Source organism: Saccopteryx bilineata, chromosome 6, assembly GCF_036850765.1.
Source record: "Saccopteryx bilineata isolate mSacBil1 chromosome 6, mSacBil1_pri_phased_curated, whole genome shotgun sequence".
NCBI classification, from domain to species: domain Eukaryota; kingdom Metazoa; phylum Chordata; class Mammalia; order Chiroptera; family Emballonuridae; genus Saccopteryx; species Saccopteryx bilineata.
In genome coordinates this window covers 178,399,272-178,423,064 of record NC_089495.1, presented here as the reverse complement: position 1 = coordinate 178,423,064, position 23,793 = coordinate 178,399,272, and the positions used below count along the sequence as shown (strand labels likewise).

Genomic DNA, 23,793 nt, shown 5'->3' with positions numbered 1-23,793 from the left:
AAGGAAGGCCAGACACCTGGCACCCCAAAGCGATGTGGCGAGGCCAACCGAACACCCACTTCCTGGTATAAGGTGATGAGTAGATATAGGGGCGGAGACCCCAGACACTCGTAATTACCTCCTATGCATTGAGGAAACCGCCCTGGCCACATACATGCACAAAACCCACAACGTCTATAATGATAGAAGGACATGAATACATTAGTCGAAGTAGCCAAGAAGAAAAAAGGAGAAAAAGCATTCAATCTCCCCTTTTCAGCCCCCCGCCACCAGTTCCAAGCTATGGAAGCCCTTTCAGTGCAGTGGGAAAGGTGAGTGCTCACAAACAATTCACCTCCACACTGCGGCCATTGAGCCAGTGGGTTTATTCAAGCAGTATTCACATTTGCTGTTGAATGACAAGGGAATCGAGGCCCCCAAGACGGGCTCTCACAGCCCCCACATTCTAGCAGCCCCGCTTCAGATATACTTAGAGGCTGAAAAGGCTTTGAGTTCTTGGTCCGTGCCCCTAATGACCACCGCCAGAGGCACCTACATGGGGAAGCCGAACTATGCAAGCTCAGAAGAGGCCACACTGTTCCATGTTTTTATACAAAAAATTTAATAAATATTACTTTTCAAAATTTATTGCCAGGAACAACACATCAAAGATGCATTTTTATGTTCATAACACTAATAGGACAATACAGAGTATCTTCACGGTCTCAATGGTGAACGGACGAAATTAGTTTTATAAGCCTTTTGGGTCTTAAAAGTTTGCAATAGCGTTTTGATTTCTTCACTTAAGGCAGGCAGTGTACTCTATGGCAAACCTAAACAGTGATCTTACTGGGCATTTTACGGTTCAAGTATTCAACTAGCTTATTAGAATACTCCCTAAATGCAGTAGATAACAACAAAAATCAAACCTACAGGTGGTTCAGTATTACATATGAATGGTGAAAAGAAATCAGAATTTACAAAATAAGATTGATGTGCTTCCAACTTCACACAATTAACTTGTTATTTTTAATGATATTCAACCACTCACATTTTGGCTACGTTTTACATCAGTTCAACTTGTTCCCTTAAACTGCTGTGTAGCAGGTCACCTGCCTGTCTCTTTTCAAGTCTAAAGTAGAGGAAAAAAAAAAAAATAACAAAAAAGGAAACTGTTCTAGACTAATTCGGAAACTGCCTCAGTCAGTCCTGAAAACGTGTGTTAAAGTGATGCTACAGAAGGTGTTTTAAACATCTTGACGTTATACGAAAAAGAATTCCACCAGGATTCCAGGCACAGACGCCCATCTATTGTCTTAAAAATAAACCATTTTCAAACGCCTTAATTTTGGCTTATAGGCAACACGTAGTAAGAAAATAAGTTCAAAAAATAAAGCCGTAACGCTTACAATGCTATCAAAAACCTTCAGTTCTAAACACATACATATAAATAAAAAGGAATGATGTTTTTAAGGCTCTTGATTATTAAGTTAATAAATCAAATATACACAGTGATTAATAAAAAAAATTATTTACATAACTATACAAAATTCTACTTTTGACACATTTTTCCTCTTTAAATTCTTCATTTTACCAGCAACTGCTGACATCAAGGTCCCCCCTCCCCCAACAACAAAATACAATAAAAAAAATAAATAATAAACTCATTTGTGATAGTTGCTGTGGTTCTGAGCTGCAAAAGGCACTTTTCAAATACAGAACTACTTGTACGTCATCATAGAACCAATATACACAAACAACTCGAGAGTCAATAAATATAAATAAAACTATGATCCTAAGACTGCATCACCCTCGGGACATCTGGCACAAGTGGCAGCTCCAGGCCCAGGGGCCGGGGCCTTCTCCTGGGCGCCTGATCCGAGACCTGTTGGCTGCGGGACCATGCACCAGGGCACGTGGGACTGGTTTTTGCATAGCTGTGAGATGCAGCCCTCCGTTTCCCAGGCAACCACAGAAACTACCATTGCCAGTGTAAGCCAGCTTGTCAAAACTTAAATTAACACAGGATTCTACGTCAACAACAGCCTCAGACTGGACTAGACAGTTAAAGAACTACAGCCCCGCGTGCCCTCGGACTCTACCTAGCAGCGAGGTGGCACCCGCAGCCTGCTATACGATGTACTCCATCCGGTTTAAGCTCTGGGCGCTCTCCAGGTCTCTGTTGTCCTGTTTGTTTGTCCAGTTCGGGTGTTTGGCGGGCGTGCCGTTGGGGGGCTTCTCCTCTCTGTCTACCAGCGTGTACGCTGGCTGCTTGGCAAACCGGGCTTTCTGCTGGTGCTTATCCATGTCGTCCTCCTCCACCTCCGAGTTATGGGTCCTGATTTTTGACATTTTGGAGTTTTTGTTCTCGTAGTCCTTGATGGGGACCGTGTTGGCCCCGTGCTTCTCGATGGGGTTTTTGATCTGGTTCAGCTGCTCCCTGACGTTGTTGGTGGTGTTGTCCTCCGAGGCCGAGCGGGCGTGGCTGCTGGGCTTCCGCCGCTTCCGCACACACCAGCAGAAGACCATCACCAAGCAGAAGACCCAAGCCACGGTGAGGACAGAGCTCAGCAGAGGGACCAGGAAATCTGCAAGGCAGGCCTCAAACCAGTTAACTCTCCCGAGGAAAGAATACCAACGGTAGTTCTCCTGTCCTTAGTCCCTAAAAGGGGCACCAACCATGGGACAAGTCCCTTTTGACAACTGCATACTGTAAACTCACAGCTTGATCCGCAGTGCTGGGCCCAGGGCCCTCCGAGACCCTGACACTACTGTTCCCGGAGGGACTGAGTAGAGGAGCAGCTCCTACAGGGTGCCCAACTTTGTGTGGGGTGAGCAGCGTCTGACTCAGTCAAGTGGAGTCTGGCTCCTTAGGCAGCTCAGTGAAGGATCTGGTTTTCAGAACAATCAGAAACCCGCTCTGAGCACACAGCTCCAATGACCAAAGTGGTCACAAGCCCAACTGCTCACCTCGCTAGAGCAGCGATGCTCCAGCTGCTCTGAAGGGGAGCCTGGACATACTGCAGGGCCATCGAGCTGCTTCTCAAACCAGCGCCTCAGTACCGAGGACGGGCTGTCCACGACCCAGAATGCCAAGGCAGGCTTTGCACACCAAGAGCTCAAGGCACGGTGATGCTATGCATTAGGGCTCTGCAACCACTCCTGTGCTAAGGGTACCTGCTTGTGAGAGCACAGCCTGCTGGTCAACCTGTGCCTGCCGCCATATAACCTCGGTCATGTCATCCAGCCTGCTTCCTCACCCGTTCAAGGGGCAGATAGTTACTCAGGTGATTGCCCACCTGGCGGTTTTATTAGACAGTGTGATAAGATCCATTTGACACTCATCACAGAAAGGGGCTGTTCCCACCCAACCTGTACCTGTGGTGTTCTTCAGAGGACGTCTCTGAACTCGCACTTCCGCCACGGCGGCAATGAGGGAGCTGTTCCCGTCACGTTTACTAACGAGGTCTATAATTTTGTCAGTGATTTCCTTGATCGGGTTTCCATCATCCCTTATATCTTCAGCAGACTGGAAGAAAAAATAAATAAACTGTCTGGAGGGGAATAGCTTTTTAAAAATTTGAGATAACTTTTTAATTTTTAAAAAATTAAAAAATTTCCATTATAATTTACAGTCAATATTATTTTGTATTAGTTTCAGGTGTACTTCAAAATTACTTGATAACACGTATATGCCATGTTCTCTTCCGATACATCTACTCCTGGTTAACTGAAATTTGCTAGCGACCTCACAATCAAATCACTAAGTGTGAAGGGATCTTACACTTACAATAGCCACGTGGATTTCATTGTTTGCAGAAGGGGAAGGCTCACACGCTATGTAGATTGAGTATTCGGCAGAAACGTTCTTCAAAATATTCAGATTCCTCAATTCACTGCAAATGTGCTCTGTGGTAAGACCCTGGAAAAATATGGAAAAGCCCACGCGTGTAAATACTGGGAGAAACAAGACTGATGTTTCCTTGGAAGTTCAGTGATATTCAAGTCGCGCTTTGCTGAGACAGGAACTCGGGCAATAGAGAGCGAAATCCTAGCTCGTGATGCCCCTGCCGTAACACAGCATCCACACCCCCTTCCAAACTGAGAAAGCAGCTCCGTACCGGGGACATCATCTCTTTGTTGAAGGTGAACGTGATGTTTGCACAGTTATCCTGGTAATAAGGGTCAGCAGTGCACTTGGTCTTCACTGGCTGGAGGCTGGAAGAGTGACACTCGCCCACGCCTGTGCAGGGGCGGACGAAGCACTGGTCGTCCAGGATGGGGATGCAACTCTGCCCGCTGGGGCACTCGCTGGGCCCCTTGTGGAGCAGGCAAGGTCGAGGGCCACACCAGACCTGCAGAGAGACGGCAGCGGGCAGCTCAGCAGGAATGCGCCTGCCACCAGCTATCCCGGAACGCAGGGAGCTGTGGTGGCTCCTGCACCCCACCTTTGAGCAGGCGATCCTCCCATTCAGGCACTGGCAGGTGTTGCAGTCATCATCCCACTTGGCCCCGTCTGGGATCACACTCCCCACGGTGACGCAAGGCCTCCCTGAAACTGAGAGGCGGTGACGCGTGAGTGCAAGGACCTTCCTTTTCCTGTAGCTGGACCTCTCGATTCTCAACTCCCTCCCTGAGAGGAAGTGATCACACCCACGCCCTCTAGTCACGTGATGGTAGTTCCTTTCAGGAAAGGCAAGTATCCTTCCCTCCCCTGCTGACTTCCCAAGGCAACACGAGGGGACGTGTTGTAAGCAGAGTCTCACAGATGACTCATAGCACATTGCTTCTTGCAAGCCTGCCACTTACCAGGAAAAGAACATGCCCCATGTGTGGCTGGTGGTCCCGGCAGGGTGAGGAGGGACAAAGAACAGACCCAAGCCCAACCCGCGACACCAATCATGGCCGCCTGTGCACCATGAATACAAATAAATGCTTTCCCTAAGCCACAAGAGTTGTGAGCTGGTTTCTTACATAGCATCATTACGGCAAGGCACAGCTGCTATTGTTAGGGGACCTCTGTTTCCCCTTCCCTCTGTTTCCCAGTAGATGTTCCCTCTCTGCTCTCCCCGAGCACAGTGGCTACTCATGGTCAAGAGGGTGCCTTAGTGACATGGGATGCCGGGCCCCGGCCCACATACCTTCCTGGCACTTGGCACCGCTGTGTCCTGGAGGACACACACACCGGTAGCCATTGATCTCATCCACACAGGTTGCCCCGAAGGCGCAAGGTGAAGATTGGCATTCGTTGATGTCTAGGAGAAATGGCATACAAGGTTAGGCTCCAGTAGGAGGCAGCAATGTTTTTCTAAGGTCCCACTGGCATAACATACAAATGGACAGGCGTTCGGGATGTAAGAATAAGGTTGATGAGTTTTCATCATGTAATCAGCACCCAAATAAAGAGATGATCAGTGCTCCAAAAGCTCCCCCACCCCCTGCTACCCCCAACATCACCACTAGCTTGACTTTTAACAGCTGAGAATTATTCAATTTAAAATTGTGGCCCTGGCCGGTTGGCTCAGTGGTAGAGTGCAGGCTGGAGTGTGAAAGTTCCAAGTTTGATTCCTGGTCAGGGCACATAGGAGAAGCGCCTATCTGCTTCTCTACCCCTCCCCTTCTCTCTCTCTCTCTTCTCCTTTTGCAGCCATGGCTTGATTGGCTTGAGCAAGTTGGCCCGGAGTGCTGAGGATGACTCAATGGCCTCCATCTCAGGCACTAAAAATTGGCTCCGGTTGCAATGGAGCCACAGCCCCAGATGGACAGAGAATCGCCCCCTAGTGGGCTTGCCAGGTGGATCCCAGTTCGGGGTGCATACGGGAGTCTGTGTCTGCCTCCCCTCCTCTCACTAAAATAATAAAAGATAAATAACATATGAAATTGCTACCTCCCAAAATAAGTTCCTTTTTCTGAGAATAATTTAGAGAAAGGGCTGGCAAAGCTCTTTAAAAGGGTCAGACAGCAAGGACTTAGGGTTTGTAGGCTACGTTGCTCCTGTCCCAGCCGCCCGGGTCTTGTCACACTGAGAAAGCAGCCCTAGACGGTGTAAATGAATGAGCATGGCTGTATGCCAATAAAACTTTATTTACAAAAATAGGGAGCAGACCAGGGTTGGCTCCCAGGCCCAGTCAGCCCAATTTAGAAACATGAAATAGAAACAATGCACCCCCATCTGGTTCTGGAGTCCAGCCAGTCCCAAACGAGGGAATCTCCAACACCAAATAATTTCACATGATTTCGGGACAAGAGGAAACCACAACTATTCTATCACTTTCACAAAAGAAAATGCATATAAAAATATAAGAAGAAGGCTCAAAATATAGAAAAAAACTTTAAGGTCCCTGAAAAACTGCATGGTTGACCCCCCATTTTGTTTTCATCCCTCTACCAGGGCCTGATCAAGCCCAGGGAAACCACAGCCCTGGTCTCTTCCACTGGTGTTAGCTCTGTGCCCCACCAGCGAGGCTGTGGTCACCATCCACTTGCCCACAATGTCCTGTCATTCATGGGAAAAGCACCCTCTTTCCTTAGCTTCATCATCAAATTCTATTCAAAATTCTACTTCATCATCAATTCAGTGCAAAATGGCTGGTGCACTCTCCCCTAGGACAAGGTGGGCCGTGTCACCCACAAAAGGGACAACAGGTACCTGAGGATCCAGCCAGCTGAAGGTGGGGGATTACAGAGCCCTAACATACAAATAAAGGGAATCACGGACTTAACAGTTTTAAAGACAAAAAGTCTCAGGCTGATAGGTGGGGCGGGGGGACTGAAGCCACGGGGAGAGGCAGCGAGGGGCAGTCCTTACTTATTCTGCAGTCAGGCCCGGCAAAACCAGGGGCACACTCGCACCGGTACCAGTTGTCTCCATCCACGCACGTGCCACTGTTGTAACTAGTAAGAGAGCCAAGAAAACGTAGGTTACCAACCTCCGGATCCACGACTCTGGCTGCCCGTCGATCACAGCGGCGCTCACCCCCAGCCACACTCAGCACTGCCTGGGGGAGCTTTAAAAACACTGATGGGCTCCAACCTGGAGAGTCTCACCTGACAGGTCTCAGTTGCAACCCAGGGTCCTATTAAAAAAGCTCCCAGGTGATTCCCACGGGCAGTCAAGACCGAGAACCACTTCTCCAAATAAAGACAACCTGGCTAACTAAAGCATAGCCCACAGATCAACAGGGTCGCCACCCCCTGGGCATTTATCAGAAAGGCAGGGTCTGCAGCCCACCCAACCTCCTGAATCAAGAGCCTTCATTTTCAAACAAGATCCCAGTGGGGAGGCCCACGCACATTCCAGTCGGCAAGTGCTGGCGTAAAAGGTGGTCACACTTACCAGGGATGAGGGCTGCAGTCGTTGGTATCTGCAAAGTAGAAAGACAACTTAATAGTGGAGTCGGCTTAGCCCCAAGTGAAAACACCACTGGTTTCCATAATACCCACATGATAACGTTGTAGTTAACACCAGCGAAATGCACTTAAGACCCCTGCTCAATTGGAACCAGGCCCGCACCACACTTTGTTCCCTACACCGTGGGACATGTACACAGGAAGAGGCCCTGGCAGGGCGGGGAGGGCGTGTGAGAATGGAAGGAGACAGGCTGCTGGTCAGACCCGAGCTGGGAACGAGACACCATCTGTCTTCACTTATCTCCCGGGCGGCTTTCTCATGCCCAGGTCAGGGCTGCATCCTATCAAGTCATTAGGACAGACCCAGGTGATGCAGAAGCAACATCAGACAGCCCAGCAGCTCCGAGTTCCCACTCCAAGTCCCACAGCCCTCGGAGTTCCCGGGGGGGGGGGGCGGGGGATACTCACTCTGCGTGCAGATGGACCCCTCCCAGCCTTCTTTGCAGACGCACGTGAAGGACTCGCCGTTGACCACACAGGTGCCGCCGTTGTGGCAGGGGTTCGGCAGGCAGCTGCTGTTTCGGGCTACACGACAAGAGCAGATGAGACCACCCTCCCTGAGGATCTGAAGACAGATTGAAGGGGCAAGAGCTGGACCCAGGAAAACACCCACAGGGGCTCACGCAGGCAGCGAGTTACCTATGTTACAGGTGGTGCCTTCCCAGCCGCCGGGACACATACACTTGAAGGCGTCCCCTTCGTCGTAGCAGGTGCCCCCGTTGTTGCACGTGGCCTCGTCGCACTGGCTGTCCCCTGGAAGAAGAAGACCTCAGTGTGAGCCCCTTGGCCGGCCCCCCTTAGAGAAGACAAGAGACGGGGTCCCCACTGGCTCCCACTTACGCGAGTGGCAGGTCTTTCCTTTCCACCCGTTTTTACAGTCGCAGTAAAAGTCATTGACTAGGTCGCGGCAGGAGCCTCCGTTGTGGCAGGGGTTCTGGCTGCAGTCGTTAATGTCTGCAACCAAAGAGGAGACCCCCCCAGCTGAGGACACTCCCAGGACCCTTCACGTCCCACGAGAGACACGCCTTTCCCACAGCCCCTTCCATCCGGCTTTCCGCTCCAAGTTCCGAGACCCACTGAGCAGCCCCAGGACATCAACACCGTCTCCCCTGCCAGGAGCAAAGGACGCCCCAAGTAGCTTACTTTTAATGCCACAAGTTAAGCAAGCCAGCGGCAGGCCTGTCACTCCCACAAAATTAAAAATCGAAACAGTGAGAGGACTCCTCTCCTTGCCCGCGGGGATACATATCCCTATTACGCAATCTGATCCCCTTCCCGCTCGGCTGGCCTCCCCCTAACCAACACAGACAGGACCCAGGCACTGCTGTCCCACGGCGGGAACCACCGTGCTCTTCCTTTGGGAGATTCCCATGATGAAAAGGCAAGGCCCCCTCTAGTGCCCCCCGCGCCGCCACCCCGCCGGAGCCGCTGTGGCGGCCAGGCCAGACTCACTGGTCTCACAGAGGGCCCCCTCCCAGCCGTCACTGCAGATGCACTTGTAGGAGTTGACGCCATCGATGCACGTGCCACCGTTTTTACAGGGGTTGCTCTCGCAGTCATTAATATCTGAGAAAGGAAGCAAAAGGAAAAAAACAGGTAAATCACGGACAAGTCAAACCAGGCTCTTTTGTCTTGGCTGCCGCCTGAGAGAAAATGCCTTTGGTCGCTCGACATTCTGGTTCCATCAGGCCTGTTTCTCAGACTCATCAACAGGCAGCTCACTGAGCAGGGCTCTCTAAGAACGCCGCATCCATTTTACTTAGCACCCTCCCGGGCTGAGCTGCTCAGTGGGCACAGGGAAGAAATGTCCACGGAAAGTGGGACCACCCAGAGGAGTACGATCCCCAAACATCCTAAAATAACCCTACAGACAGCTCAGGGGCGCCAGCGATCTCGTGAGTTCTAACAGAGCTTGGTCCTACGTCTGAGGTGGACCATCCCTCGTCTCAACGGAAACCATCCCCAAACCATCCCGACTCACACGCTCCCTGAGCCGGGCAGAGGGCGGGGCGGGGATCTTACTTTCGTGGCAGTACGTTCCGGTGAAGCCCTTGTTGCAGTCACACGTGAATTTGCCTCCGGACTGGCTCTTGCACTTCCCGTGGGGGCCGCAGACGTTGGAGGAGATGTACCGCACCCCCTCGGGTGTGTCGTTGGAAGCCATGGCCACTGTGCAGCTGTCGATCACTAGAAGACAGAACTCGGGGTCAGAGTTTGGCCATCGACCCATAAGATACAGCATTCCTAAGCCCAGGGTGGACGCCGAGCCCTCTTTCTCGGGGACAGGCAGCTCTGCCTAACGAGGGTAAGAAATCAAAAGGCACCTCAGGGGCCAAGACTCTGGCAACATGACCTGTCTCGCCGTGACACCACTGAGATGCCAGGCAGACTGAGGTCTTATAAATGTGTTAGTCTGTTGAAAGCATTTGTTCCCTCTGGGGCTAAGAAGTCCCCCTGTCTGTAGGCCCCTTTCCTCCGACCTTTGACATCTATCTCATTGGCAGAAGCTTGCTAAAGGAAGAACAAGCTTCATTTCCTACTTCGTCATGCTCAGGCAAGGCTGGAGGACATACTACTAGATCCTGCGAGGCTGTGTCACCTTGCAGCGGCCACGAGCCACATGGGGCTATTTAAATCTATATCATTTGAAATCGAGTAAAACGAAAGCTTCTACTTGCACCTGTCATCCTCTTAATGCTCCGCTGGCCCCACGTGGCCTGTGGCGGCCATACCACAGCACAGCTACAGGACATCTGCACTGCCAGTCTTCCTGCCAGTGCTGCCCGTCGACCCACCCCGGCCCAGGACTGCCGGGTACATTTCCTTGTGGACACGGCGCTCCCTCCGACGGCCCAGCTCAATTGCTTCCACGTGCTCAGACTTCCCAAGCACAACCTACACGACTTCTCAGAGTATGAAGGAGCCGAGACAAGTGGGGAGGGAGGTACCTTCGCAGGGGGTCGTCCGGCAGTGGTCCTTCAGGTGGGAGCAGTTCTTGCCCTCGTAGTCCTCGGTGCACTTGCAGAAATAGTCGCTGGCACGGTTGTAACACTGGGCGCCGTTCTGGCAAGGGTTGGGCTCGCAATAATCTATGTCCAGCTGCAAGGACCGGGAGCAGGGCAGCAGGTGAGGAAACAGGAAAACAAAAGGTGTGATTATAACGTCTCCGGGGCAGCAGACGCTGGAACCTGACCCCTTCACCTGCCTTTGTCACAACACCCTGCATAGTACACGGCCATGTCCTAGGGACTGTCCAGGAAGGCGCTGGAACAAAACAGGGCAGAGGGGGAAGAGAGCTAACTTGGGGGGAGGATGAAATGGACAGGCTCTCAACAGTACTAAGAAAATCACTCCATCTCTTTCCACCAGCATTTGGTCAGCAGAGACCCCTGGTCAATGGGAGGTTAATAGATTTCACAGAGGCTGCAGACACAGAGATAACAGGGGAATAGGGGAAGGGAGGGGGGAGGGAGGGGGAAGTGGGGGAGGGGGAAGTGGGGGAGGGGGAAGAGAAGGTAGGATGAAGCAGGGGAGGGAAGGAGAGGAAGAAGGAAGGGGTGGAGCAGGAGAGAGGTCCCTGTGAAAACCTGGCCAGAGGCTCCCGCCCCGCTCACCTGACAGAGGTTTCCAGAGAAACCAGTGGGACACAGACACTGGAATCTGTTGATTTCATTCTGACAGTGACCCCCATTCAAACAGGGGTTGCTGGCGCATTCATCGATGTCTCTCTCACAGTGATCGCCTGCATAGCCAGGTGGACAGATACAGCGATAACCATTAACCAAATCCTGGAAGAGGAGAAGGAGGGGGGGAGAAACACATGCTTTTTTTCTATGTAGCCACAAACACAGGGCTTTGGTGGCTGAGCCTGACTGCTGTGGTTCAGCTGATTCACTGAAATAGCCAAATGCCAAGCCTCACGAAATGTGGGAGAGGAATTCCTACGTGCATACTTTCAAGATGACTCCCAGGAGGCTGGGGGTAACATGAGCCCAAGGGAAACTTCCAGAGACTCACTTTTCACCTGCATTTTAAAAATCTCACAGGGATAGCGCTCTCCCAATCTTAAACTGGTTGTCGATCATTAAGGTTTTGATTTAAGCAGAGATTTACATACCCGACAGGTGGCGTCATTCTGACACTGGCCAAGGCAGTCATTAATGTCTAAAGAAAAAAACAAAACCAAACAAGCCATCATATTAAAGAGGCAATTTACATTGAAATTGGGCTTAATTGAAAAGACTTCTCAGCTCAAGCAGATAAACTCTACAAATCAGATTTCCCCTGTGCTTCCGGTGAGATAAGGTTATTGCACTGGGTGGAACCCTCTCTAATTCCTCCAGACTGAGCGAGTGAAACTTCACATCATTGTTTTAGCCATCTTATCAGAATATGGCCCCTTTACCGCTAATGAGCCTGATAAAAGCCATGCCTTCATTTCTGCACAGATCGCTCCCTCTCCTGAAATATTACCCCCACAAGGTTTTCCTCTGTGGATGGGCAGCTGCCTTCGACACCCAAGTTTCTTGAAGATCCAAACAGTCACTCACTTATGTCACAGTTCTGACCCATCCAGCCGGGGAGGCAGTCACAGTAGTAGCTTGCAATCAGGTTCTTACAGGATTTGGCATTGACACAGGGTTTGGCCTCGCATTCATTTGCATCTGAAAGAAAACGAGGATGAGCAGTAAAGAATGGAAGTTTATCAGCCGCCCCCCCAAACCCCCAGCCTCCCCAAAACACTGTCCCAACAGTATGTGTGAAATAGGACACATTTTAATAAGCTAAGCTAAATAACAGATAACTAGGCTCTCTCTATTTTGAACATCTGATCCCTCTCTCCCTTAGTCATTATCCAATAAGGAATGCTAATTGATAACTCTGGCTGCTGGTGAACAAGGGGCCCCAAGCAGAACAGCAGAAAGCCACCAGGCATTTCTGTGCAAAACCTGGCACAGCCTAGTTGCCGGGATTTAAATGTGTCAAAAAGAATGCAGACAGCTCATTCCTCATGAGATCATCCCCATTCGGAACCCAGCTGAACACTCCTCGGACAGACGATTGACATGGTTCAAGGAGTCCCACAACTTTCCCACAGGGCCTAAAAGAGCTAGTGCATTTGCATTCAAGTGCTTTCTCCCAGGCCCGCTGGCTGGACGCTTGATAATAAATTACTCCTCAGTGTGACGTGCGCAAACTCACGCCGCTGGCCACATGCTCATCTTATTTAGCAGCTCTGATTAGCAAAGCCAACCTTGGTGCAGGAACTTTCTTACCTAGCTGGCACGTCTTGCCAGTCCACTGGGGTGGGCACACGCACTTAAACCCATTCACCAAGTCCTGGCAGGTGCCCCCATGGGAACAGTTATTTGGAGAACAGTCATCAATGTCTGTATGACAAAAATGAAAGAGGGTTGGCAATTTAATCTCAATCTGTTTCATAACTAAGATAATTTTAATACCACATGAGGGGCCTTCAGTGAAGAGCCAGACACCTGCTCTAAGTGACTGCTCCGATGACGATCAGGCCCGATTTTAGCTTTAAATCCCCCACTGCCCCAGATCACTTAATCCCCAACCTAAGCAGGCAGGGAGAGCCAGCTGGATCCCCAGGGCATCGGACCTTTGGTTATTTTTTTTTTTAATTTTTTCCATTTCTTTGAGGGGGGTGAAGGGGGGGGAGAGAGAAAGGAAGAGGGAAGAGAGAGAGGGGAAGGGGGAAGAGAGAAAGATCACCTTCTTGTTCCACTCAGTTGGGCACTCGCTCGCTGGCTACGTCTCATATGTACCCTGACCAGGGATTGAACCCATGACCTCAGCACACTGGGATGACACTTTATTCACTGAGCCACCCGCCCAGGGCTCCTTTGATTATTCTCCTCCACCCCGCTTTGGTTATTCGTAAAAAGTTTCATCATGGCTCACAGGTAGCTAAGAAGAACTAAGGAAAAAGATTAACTCTTCTTTACTTGTGGAAAACCCTACTCTTTGTGTTTGCTCAGAGTTATCCCAAATGGCACACCCTTGGGGAGGGGGGCTCACTCCTCACTTCTGCACTACACACTATAGAGGACTCCTTAACCATTCATCTACTGCCCACTTCTGAGGTAGCAGGCTCTCTCTGTGAATTCGCTCACTGGAGTCTTCACAAGCCTAGGAGATGGGAGTAGCTACTATCCCATTTAAACGGGGCATGGGGAAGTTACCCGGCCAGAGTCCTACAAGTGGTGGGTGGACGCCAGAACCCACATCCTCAGACATGCTGCCTGCTATTCTCAGCATGCTGATGACAGCAGTTCTCAGGCATGGCTGCACCTCAGAAATCTATGAACGTGTTAAAGAATATGAACTCCCCAATTCCAGGAAACCAGAGGACACGGAGAACTGTCCCGTCAAGCACCCCGTGGTTCCGATGTACAGTCAAATCTGGTGGCTCCTTCACTCTTTCAGGGCCACCTGCCCCCCCATGACAAAATCCAGTAGTGACAACCTCCCCTGCAGGGAGACTTTCTATGATCTGATTTGGAGAAGGCAGAGCTCCAGGGAGCACATGCAATGTTAGGAGCTGCACCCTGAACAAGTTTCTTCCAGGAGCGGACACAGTGCTCACTTAGCAGGGAGGATGGAGGGACTTCCACATGCATAGTCTAGAAGCTCAAGGCAGACTCCCCACCAGATTGCAGACTGCAACCATCCCCTCCCACACCACGGCAGACCCTCAGCAAGACCTCACCCTGGACCCTGAGCCCAGGTGTCTGACCCAACCCTGTACCTCAACCCAGTGACCCTCTAGAAAGAACACACGCCAAAACTCAGACTTACTTGTGGAGCATGTGGGGCCAGCCCAGCCTGGAGAACACTCACACTCAAACCCCAGGGGGGTCTCCTTGCAGCTGCCTCTGTTGTGGCAGGGATCAGAGAGGCAGGCGTGCTCCGCTGCAAAAGCCAGGGGGACAGTCAGCAAGGGACACACACCGCTGTTTGCTACCTACACCCTCTCTCCCCGTACCCGGGCCACCAGCTCAAAGTTGTTTCAAAAAAATAAAAGCAAGCACGTGATATAACCCTGCCATGTCCAGGGAAGAAAGGAAGCCATCTATCTCCCTGTCTCCAGCCACACTCCCAAGGCCTGTTGCGCCCGGGACCATCGCATCACAAATGCACTGCCTCCTGGGCTCATCAGCGTCACCCAAAACATGTGAGTGACTTGAAGGGCGCGTCAAAGACCCACAGAAATGCTCAGTCTTAACTTGGGAGCATATGCTCATCTTTTCATGAATCCCTATGTGTATTTTTTAAAGCCGGGTGTACAGAAAAATGACACAGAGGGACCTCTTTCCGTAGGGACCTCTTCCCGTAGGGACCACTTACCAATCTCACAGTTGGGTCCTGAATAGCCCTCGGGGCAGGAGCACTGGTATTTGTCAGGACCCGTGTTGCTACAGGTTCCCCGATTGAGACACGGCTGGTGAGTCCCGCAGTAATTGAGGTCTGTCAAGAAGACCCCAGAGAAGTCGGTCATTCACAGATGTACAGACAGACTGCTCACCTGCTGCCTGTCTAGCTCCGTGCCTCTTTTAAAAACCGGAAGTTATGAACGAGTCACGGGGAGGTAATGTACACCAGGAGGAACAGCGCCAGTAACACGATACAAACTTGGTGAGGTGACAGAGGCTAACGAGACCTACTGTGGCGACCATTTCACAACGCATACAAACATCGCATCACTATGTTGTATACCTGAAACTACTACTGTATGTCAATAATACCTTAATAAAAAAAAGGAGAAAAAATCCCTAAACCAGAGGATTAAAAGCAAACTTAAACAGATTCAAGATTCATCACAAAAAGCCCTGACTAATAAACAGAAGGAAATAAATAATGAAGCGAGGTCCACGCCGCCCCCCCCCCCTCGCGCCTCTTCCCCACCCCCCCCAATCCCGTGGAGGCGCATCCCTGTGGGGCTTACCTTTGTCGCAGAGCTGGCCACCCCAGTTAGTCTCACAGAGGCACTGCCAGGGCTCATCGCAGGTGCCGTGGACGCACCCCGGGTGCGGGATACATTTGTCACAGTACAGGCCCTGCCAGCCATACTGGCACCTGGGGGAGACAGCACACCACCCTGAGTCTCTGGAACAGCGGGGAGACCTGGGCCACTAAACAGACACGGCCGCCAAGCGCAGGGTCCTTCTGCTTTGTTTCCGGGGACAGGACGGTAGGCTCCCAAGGTTTGTCTGGGGCTCCCTCTAAACAAACATTTTCCTAGTTGGGCCAAGGTCCCCTCCCAGGCGACTCGTGACAAAGGGAGGGCTGTTTGGGGAGCGAGGCCAGTGCGGGGCTGCCCTGCACAAAGCCACTCTTCTCAGGCTCAGAGGAATGAGCGGAGGGTGGAATAAATCAATCCCAGGGCAGACCATAGCGGGAAAGGAAGGACTCTCGGGTGACAACAATAGCCATGTGAAAGTCTCCACAGACGCGGCACTTTGGGCAATTTTTACACAGCAGCTTGGCTCGGCCCTTTGTCTAAACAGCGAGTCGCGACCCCGGCGCACAAAAATGCAACAAGACACCAACTGCGGCAGGAAGCGGCCTCACGACTGGGCTTCATGGAATCACACGGGGAGGGGGAGGGGCACCTCTTTTGGCAAAGAGGGAGGGCAGGATCCCCGAGCCCCGTTTCTGCAGGGAGGACGAGGGAAGCGACAGCCTCCGAACCAATTCCATAGATAATTTATGACCCACTACAGGGGCTGCATACGCTAATTTATTTTAGTTATTTTTTTCTCACTTTGCAAAGGAAAAAGAAGGTCAACTCAGTTTATCTAGTATTGGGGAAGGGAGTCGAGTTACCTTTATAAGCGCCTCATTAATCGGACTCTTTCAGGCCAAATGGTGCCTTTGAACCCCAAACAAAAACACAAACATAAACCTTCACCTGGGGTGGGAGAGGGGGCAGGGTCTCCACCACTCTCACCCCTCAAGTTTCAAGCCCTCTGAAACTTTAACTGCCTTCTCAAAAATCAAGCTCTCAAACAGGAAGGGGGCTGGGGGAAGGCCCGGTGCTGGAATGAAGGTGCGGTGAGTGAGGGACAGGGAGAAGCCACCATTTCCCTAATGGGATCTGGGAAAAGGCAAAGTCACACCGACTCCCCCACTAAGCGGCTCAGCTGTAACTGTGGAAAACAAGCACCCCCAAGAAAGAAAGGCTTTTGGTTTCCAGAGAGCAGGAGGCAGGCTAGCAAATCTTTGCATTGGGAAAATTATAGGGGTCCAGCTACTAGCTAATCACCCACGGCTGGGAATCCACTTAATCCCTGGGAAGACTGACAGCAGCCTTACTTCTACCAACGAGCCATCTACACCCCGATGAAGAACCACCAGAATGTGTGGCTTAAAATTAATCTGCCGGAGGATTCTAGTTTATGAAAAATGAAACATCAGTCTAAACAACAATGACTTACTTACAGAAGCAAAATGTAGTCAAGGTGGCAGAAATTTTTTTTTTTTAAATGTTTATTTATTTATTTTAGTGAGAGGAAGGGAGACAGGGAGAGAGACAGTAACATTGATCTGTTCCTGCATGTGCCCTGACCGGGGACCGAACTGACAACCTTTGAGCTTCCAGATGATGCCCTTACCAACCGAGCCATCCGGCCAGGGCAAGGTGGCAGAAATTTTAAAAGACTGAAACTCCCATCTGTGAGTGGTGGTAGTGGGGCCCATTCAACTAAAAATCGATATTCCTGGCTTGAAAAATATTAAGAGGGAACTGATTTGGATATAGCAATATTCTTCTCTTATTTCTTTCCAAATTAAGGATCGTTACACTCCTCTGCAGTGTCTTATAAAAGAAAGAGGAGGCAGCTGAGGACCCAACCGCACATCCTAATTAATGAGAGCTGGATCCCCAAGCATTAAAAAAAAAAAAAAAAAAGGGAACCACAAGAGGCCATGGATGACTTCAAAAGAAAACAAATAAAAATACTGACCCTAAAAGAGGCATCACAAAGTTAGCCCGGTTTAATAGTATATGATTAAGGTTCTCATGAGAAATTGAAGTGACTTTCATTTGATGATTCATAATTAAGTTTGATATTATTGGCAGGCTTGCAATAAAGCAAGCATATGTACCCAGGAAAAGGACTCCAAGTCTAATTGGGAACGACAGAACTGGTCAAGTTTTCTCATGTGGAAGGAAGAAAGGAAAAAAAAAACCAAAAACCCACCTCAGTAATACATAATCCAAAAGACAAGCTTCCAGGTAACTTTCCCTTCCACTATTTCTGGTGCACAGAACCTGAACTTCCTGGACTAGAAGGTTCTGTGTTGATTTTCTTTCAAGGTAGGGAGAAGGAGATGGGTTGAGAGACTATGCAAATGATGTGTGGGAAAGTCGCACCTTAAGTAAATAAAGGCACTGGTGCGTGTCTGGGCAGGGAGTGGGAGGTGAGACTTCGGAAAGAGAAAGGGTTACATTCTGGAAACAAAGCCTGTTGTTCTGGCTGGGAGGGAGGGCCCTCCCATGCGCGCAGTGTTTATTCTGATGACAGTAGCAGAAATCATGGTTGGCCTCCCTGATACCCATCTCTGGGTGCAGAGCAAGGCCGGGAGGCGCTAATAGCTCTGCTGATCTGACTTTCTCCAGAACACCCTTAATTACAACAGTTCAAGGAGGTGGACACACACTAGAGTCAGCCGCCGCCACCAGGAGTGAGGATGCAAACCCCCTCAGCCTTCCAGAAGAGTCTTATCTTTCTGCAGTGTAGGAAGAGACCATTTTCAATCAGCTCGTTTTCCTTCTGCATCTATCTGCCCTCGTTTCCCAGGTCAGCTCGCAGCCTCGGAGCCCAGGGCTCCCCACTGCATGGACGGGGAACAGAGGCGGTGGTGGGGTTGCAAAGGCCATAGGTAAGTGTCAAGCAGCAGTCCTCAAAGTCTACTAAGCAGCAAAAGCAAGCGGCTGGCTTCTCGAAATGCAGATTCCTGGGCCAAGCCCACAGATGAAGACACCACTCCCGGGTGGTGCCCGGGAATCTGCATTTTGACAGTTCCCTGGTTAATGTGGGGGATCACAGTTAGGACTACTGAAGTTTGGGGACCGTGATTCTCAAAGTATGGTCCCACGAGCAACAGCAGCTTTGCTCAGGAGCTTGTCAGAACTACAGACACTTGGGAACACCCCAGACCTATGGACTCAGGATCTGCACTGTGACACGGGCTCCATCTAACAGGGGCTGGAGATGCACAGGTTTATGATTCTGTGTTGCAAGCGTCCCTTGGCTCAAACCAGGGTAGCTTGGGAGGCAAAAACGACAGGCCTCAAAGGACTCCGTTAGTATCACATTCAATCAGCTAATCCTTAAGCTACGGGAGGAGGCAAAGTAAATTGTGAGATTTTTGTCAAAATGGCCCAGCAGCATCAATATTTTCTGAAGCAAGTCTTTCCCAAATTAGCATAATGTACATTTCAGAAAGTTCCAAAAACTGTAATCATGAAGCAGTCGGGGTAGGTCTTGGTTTGGCTTCTGCATTGTCTGGGACCATAAAAGAACAGACTTCAAAGGCCAGCAGCAAAGTCTACATTCATCAGGCTCAACTGACAAGATTCCAGCACAGCCATTAACCTCTCAGCACCGGCCTGTCTCCCCGCCTGCAAAGGGGCCAGGAGATTGTACTAATCCCATTCTAAAGAATGCTCCTCGTTCCCCTATTGATGGGAAAAGTGGGGGAGGGTTGGGAGACGGAGAACCAGGGCGGGGGCGGACACAGACGCAAAGAAGCAGACCCACATCCCTCCATCTAGTCCATTAGCATGTGAAGGGGGAAAGTTACAAAAAAACGTGTTATCAATTTACAGAAGAGTTAGTACATGAAATCACCGCCTATGCCCGCAAGAGTTTCCTTCTTTGCTATGGGAGAAGTGTGCACATTCCACTGGACAGCTGGTATAATTTAATAAGCTTCGGATGTGCCTATTTGAATTTTAAGCTTTCTTGTCTTCCAAAGAAGGAACGTATTCACAATAAAGTTAGTCCCCCTTCTTGCATTTAAAAAAAAAATTAACAACAACAAAAACAGTTTAGTAGTTACCTGCAGTCACCTGGGAGTTTGCAAGACCCATGCTTGGGACTACAGCCCTGTCTGCAAATAGCTGTAAAAAACACAGAAGGATGCATCAGTGCCCTGTCCATTTCTGGCCCACCACCAGTATGCGAATGGCCTAGTACATTAAGCCTACAAAATCCATGATTTTAAGAGATCTCATGTCAAGTCCATTGTAAGGAGAGGAAGATGGGAGGTGCCCAAATAACGAATCCAGCTTTAAACTTCAAGGCCAGGCTAGCAGATCCTCAAAACATGATACTGTTCGGGGGCAAAAAAAATGCAAGCAAGTTGATGGGGGAATGGGAACTTCATCCAGTCTCTTGAAACAATAACCACCCTGCTCCCTGGTCAGTTCCCACCCTTGACAAAAGAAATAAAAAGGAGGTGTAATCCTTCCGACTCTCACCCACTCTGTCCCATCAGGGCGGAATTCAGAAGAGCCCCAGCCTCCTTTAACTCTCCCCCAAATGCCTGGTGTCTCATAAAACCCCCTGGGACTGACGGAGCGAACCAGGCTGCCTTCACTGGGCTAATTCAGCAGCCAGATCTGTTGGTGCTTTTGCAGAATATCCTCTCAAAGCAATTCTGCTTCCTTCCTTTTAAAAAATAATTTGGACATTAAAAAAAAAAAAAGCCAAACCTATGAAGCTGTTATTGATTTGAACACCAACCACTTAAAATATATTTTATCAAGTCTGTCTTTCATCTGGATCCCAGAAATGCCATCCTTTTAAAACTCTTGTCTCGTTATTGAGGAAAACGGTACTGCTGAGGAGACCTGCAAATTCCTCTCTCTGCCCCTCAAGCACAGTTCAAATATTCATTTTTGAGTTTATCCTCAACGAATCTATCAGGCTATGTAAAATACGCAGAGCACATTCACATCTGTGAGGGCCTACTGTGGTGAAGTAGAATTACCCATCACTTTGCTATGCCTCAGCATTCTGGAAAGGCATCAAGAAAGACCACAGGGGATTTCTGTAGATACCTGTGGCCATGAGGAGTCACTGATCTCTCGTAGAAGGGGGCAGGGACAGCAGGTGGCACACCTGAACCTGAACGCTCATCCAGGTGCGTCTGGTTTTGTTTTATGTACATCTCTTTACTGGGCTTCATTCACAGATGTGAGGGGTTTGTTTGTTTTACAAATTGGAGGCAAGACCCTCCGCCAGCAAAAACGATTCCAACTGGGATTGCTACAGCGCTCGCTTTACCGTGGCGTTCTGTAGCTGCCCCGCAGCGCCCCCGAGGTGCGCCTGCGCTACCGTGGACGGGCTCAATCCTACACGAGTGTGAGAGGGCAGGCTCACCACGCGCCCCTCTCACGGTGCCACAGCCCCAAAGATGCCCAGTAAATGTTGGCCAGGAGGCCACCCTGAGCTCAGTGCCTGTCATTTCCTACAGGATCATCTGTTCAGACATTGGGGCAGTCCAGTCCCGTCTGGGTGGGTTTTAGGTCAGGTTCCGGAGAAGCAGAGCCTGCACGGGGGCCTCAGGTACAGGAGGACGGGGGCGGGGGCAGGAGCTGAGCGAGGCCACGGGCTCAGCTGGAGTCTGGACTCGGCCTGATCCCAGGGGGAGCGCCGAAGCATCACTAGAGCAGATTTAAGGCAAAGGGAGCTGGCCTCTGTGCCCCCATGTCAGTGACTCAGACCGAGCTGGAGGGACGGGCCAGGGAGTGGCTCCTGTCTGGCCAAGGACAGTGCTCCAGAGCAGCAACTGGGAGCTGTCAGCAGCCAACCCTGTGAGCAGCTGGGGGACAGGGCACAGAAAAAAGCCAAAAATCTCACTCCACCTAAGAGCCCGCTGACCGCAGGTGGACCAGTGACTGCCACCCAGAGCGGGTTAACCCACCCGGCGCACACCCACACACCTTTGTTACATTCGGGGCCCATCCAGCCTTCCATGCAAGTTTTGTTGCCATTCTGGTCACAGGCATAATGTCCAAAGAAGTCGTCCCTGGGTCGGCAGAACTTATTGCAGCCGAAGCCATAGTAATAGTCGTTGCAGGTCACACGGATCTGATACTCGAAGTGGGCGACTCCTGTGTTCTGCTTCAGGGTCTGCCACTGCCGGCTGGGGTTGATCATGCCTGAGTGAGAAGCCTTTTCAATGATGCTGTCAGGTTCTAGAGGCAATGGAAAAAAAGATTAATGGCGTCAACATTCACAGGGGAGCCTTCTTCCCTGCCCATTTTGGCTACTTTTTTTTTTTTTTTTTTTTTTTTATTCATTTTTAGAGAGGAGAGGGAGAGAGAGAGAGAGGAGAGAGACAGAGAGAGAGAAGGGGGAGGAGCTAGAAGCATCAACTCCCATATGTGCCTTGACCAGGCAAGCCCAGGGTTCAAACCGGTGACCTCAGCATTTCCAGGTCGATGCTTTATCTCACTGCGCCACCACAGGTCAGGCCATTTTGGCTACTTTTAATCCTAAGTGCACAGGGCACACCTTTCCGTCAAGCAGGACCGAAAAGGGCAGACACTGAAAATCCCCGTGCCCGGTGGCAACCACCCTGACATTTACCCTTTTAAATGGGTGTATAGTGCTCCACTGTCCGGAGAGACAGTGAAATAGTTGACCTAGTTCTGACATATGTGTGATGAGTTTGTTCTGGCATTTGGCTACTAAGCCAAGCCACAGTGAACACTCTTGAACATATCTGCCCGTGTGTGTGGTTCGATCAGTTGGAAATAGCCTAGAAATGAGGCGCTGACTCAAGAGGACACCCACAATCCCAAAGAACCCCAAACTACCACCAAGGAAGTCCTGTCAACCTGTCTTCCCACCAGCACAGGAAACTATCTCCCAATATCATGGTATCAAACTCTCCTATCTTTGCCTGAGAGGTCAAGAAGTATCTCTTGTTGTAATTAGCATGTAAGTGACAGGGGAGCACCCTTGCCCATGTTTACAGAACCACTTGCATCTGCTCCTGTGAACTGTCACTCGATTCTTTTCTTTTTATCCTGTTTTCTGCTGCACTGTTTGCCACACAGATTTGCAAAAGTTTTTTACACATTATAGGAAGTAGCCCATGATGAGATGCTCTCAAAGAAATTTCATTATTCCCATTCAAAGTTTGCAATCACTCTTATAATTTCCAGTTTTGTGTCTTGCTTTAGAAAGACTATTTGCAAACTCCTCACTGGAAGCCAAGGCGTAGAATTATGTTTTCTAAAAAAGCATAAACGTGACCACCTTTAAAGCTGGCATTTGAATAGCAAGACAACAGACTTGATATAATTCACCTTTCACCCTTGCCCAGAGGGCAGATGAAAAAGAAAGTCACCCCGGTTTAGAGACAGATGGAGGGGTTTCTTGAGCCACATCATGCTCCTCTCAGAGTGCCTCCCGAGGAAAAACAGGCCAGAGCACAAGTGGCTCTCAGGAGGAACCGAAGTGGTTCCTGCCCTGAAGCCATTTACATTCTAGTCTAAGAGAGACAGGAAGAGTTCAGAGGACATATGTATGAAAAGGAGGCAAGGTGGCCCTGGCCGGTTGGCTCAGTGGTAGAGTGTCAGCCCTGCATGTGGATGTCCTGGGTTCAATTCCTGGTCAGGACACACAGGAAAAGGGACCATCTGCTTCTCCACCACTCCCCCTCACCCCCTCATCTCTTCTCCTCCCATAGCCATGGCTCGGGTGGAGCAAGTTGGCCCCAGGGGCTGAGGGTGGCTTCATAGCCTTGCCTCAGGTGATAAGATAGCTTGGTTGTCAAGCAATGGAGCAACAGCCCCAGATGGGCACAGTATCACCTCAGTGGGGGCTTGCCGGGTGGGTCCTGTTTGGGGCACATGCAGGAGTCTGTCTCTCTTGACTCCCTGGCTCTGACTTAAGAAAAAAAAGGAGGCAAGGCACTAAGTCAGCCCCTCAGCCTGGTCTTGTGTTTGTTTTCTTAAACCTGCCAGCACCAACCCTTCACCGCCTTGCCAAATTCAAGGCCACCTCAGAGACGCCGTGTTAGGACCTACTTGCGAAGTCTTTGTGATTCTTACCCACCCACACCCGTCTGTCTAGGCCCAAGGCCTGTGCTCCTCTACAAGGCTATGCAAACCGTACAGGTGACCGGAGGAGAAGGAATGCCGGCGTGCTTCCTCCACACTCTGCTTCCAACATCGCCCCGGTGATCACCCTCCGGGTGCTCTGACTGTCGTGTGGGCAAGACAAGCCTTGAACAAGCCCACATACCTGCAAACTTATACCTCGGCACGCACGGAACCACTTGCAGAAAACACTAACTTAAGCTGCGCAAATAAACACAGGCCAAAGAATGACAAAAATGTCCCTCTATTAACTGTGT

General features: G+C 50.3%; 1 protein-coding gene across 1 annotated transcript in view; it reads right to left on the bottom strand.

Moving 5' to 3' along the window:
• Positions 1-577: 577 nt before the first annotated feature.
• Positions 578-23,793, bottom strand: part of JAG1 (jagged canonical Notch ligand 1) — a 36,692-nt gene continuing 13,476 nt past the window's right edge. Inside the window, exons 4-26 of the mRNA XM_066234656.1 lie at positions 21,368-21,622; positions 19,480-19,540; positions 15,359-15,489; positions 14,761-14,880; positions 14,212-14,325; positions 12,666-12,779; positions 11,940-12,053; positions 11,507-11,553; positions 11,004-11,177; positions 10,338-10,488; positions 9,412-9,576; positions 8,842-8,955; positions 8,230-8,343; positions 8,029-8,142; positions 7,798-7,914; positions 7,316-7,343; positions 6,788-6,873; positions 5,121-5,234; positions 4,428-4,537; positions 4,101-4,334; positions 3,770-3,901; positions 3,358-3,508; positions 578-2,567 (exon numbers count right to left, since the gene is read on the bottom strand). Of these exons, the coding sequence (XP_066090753.1) occupies positions 2,110-2,567; positions 3,358-3,508; positions 3,770-3,901; positions 4,101-4,334; positions 4,428-4,537; positions 5,121-5,234; positions 6,788-6,873; positions 7,316-7,343; positions 7,798-7,914; positions 8,029-8,142; positions 8,230-8,343; positions 8,842-8,955; positions 9,412-9,576; positions 10,338-10,488; positions 11,004-11,177; positions 11,507-11,553; positions 11,940-12,053; positions 12,666-12,779; positions 14,212-14,325; positions 14,761-14,880; positions 15,359-15,489; positions 19,480-19,540; positions 21,368-21,622 (3,218 nt within the window). The 3' untranslated portion in view covers positions 578-2,109. The remainder of the gene's footprint in view (positions 2,568-3,357; positions 3,509-3,769; positions 3,902-4,100; positions 4,335-4,427; positions 4,538-5,120; positions 5,235-6,787; positions 6,874-7,315; positions 7,344-7,797; positions 7,915-8,028; positions 8,143-8,229; positions 8,344-8,841; positions 8,956-9,411; positions 9,577-10,337; positions 10,489-11,003; positions 11,178-11,506; positions 11,554-11,939; positions 12,054-12,665; positions 12,780-14,211; positions 14,326-14,760; positions 14,881-15,358; positions 15,490-19,479; positions 19,541-21,367; positions 21,623-23,793) is intronic.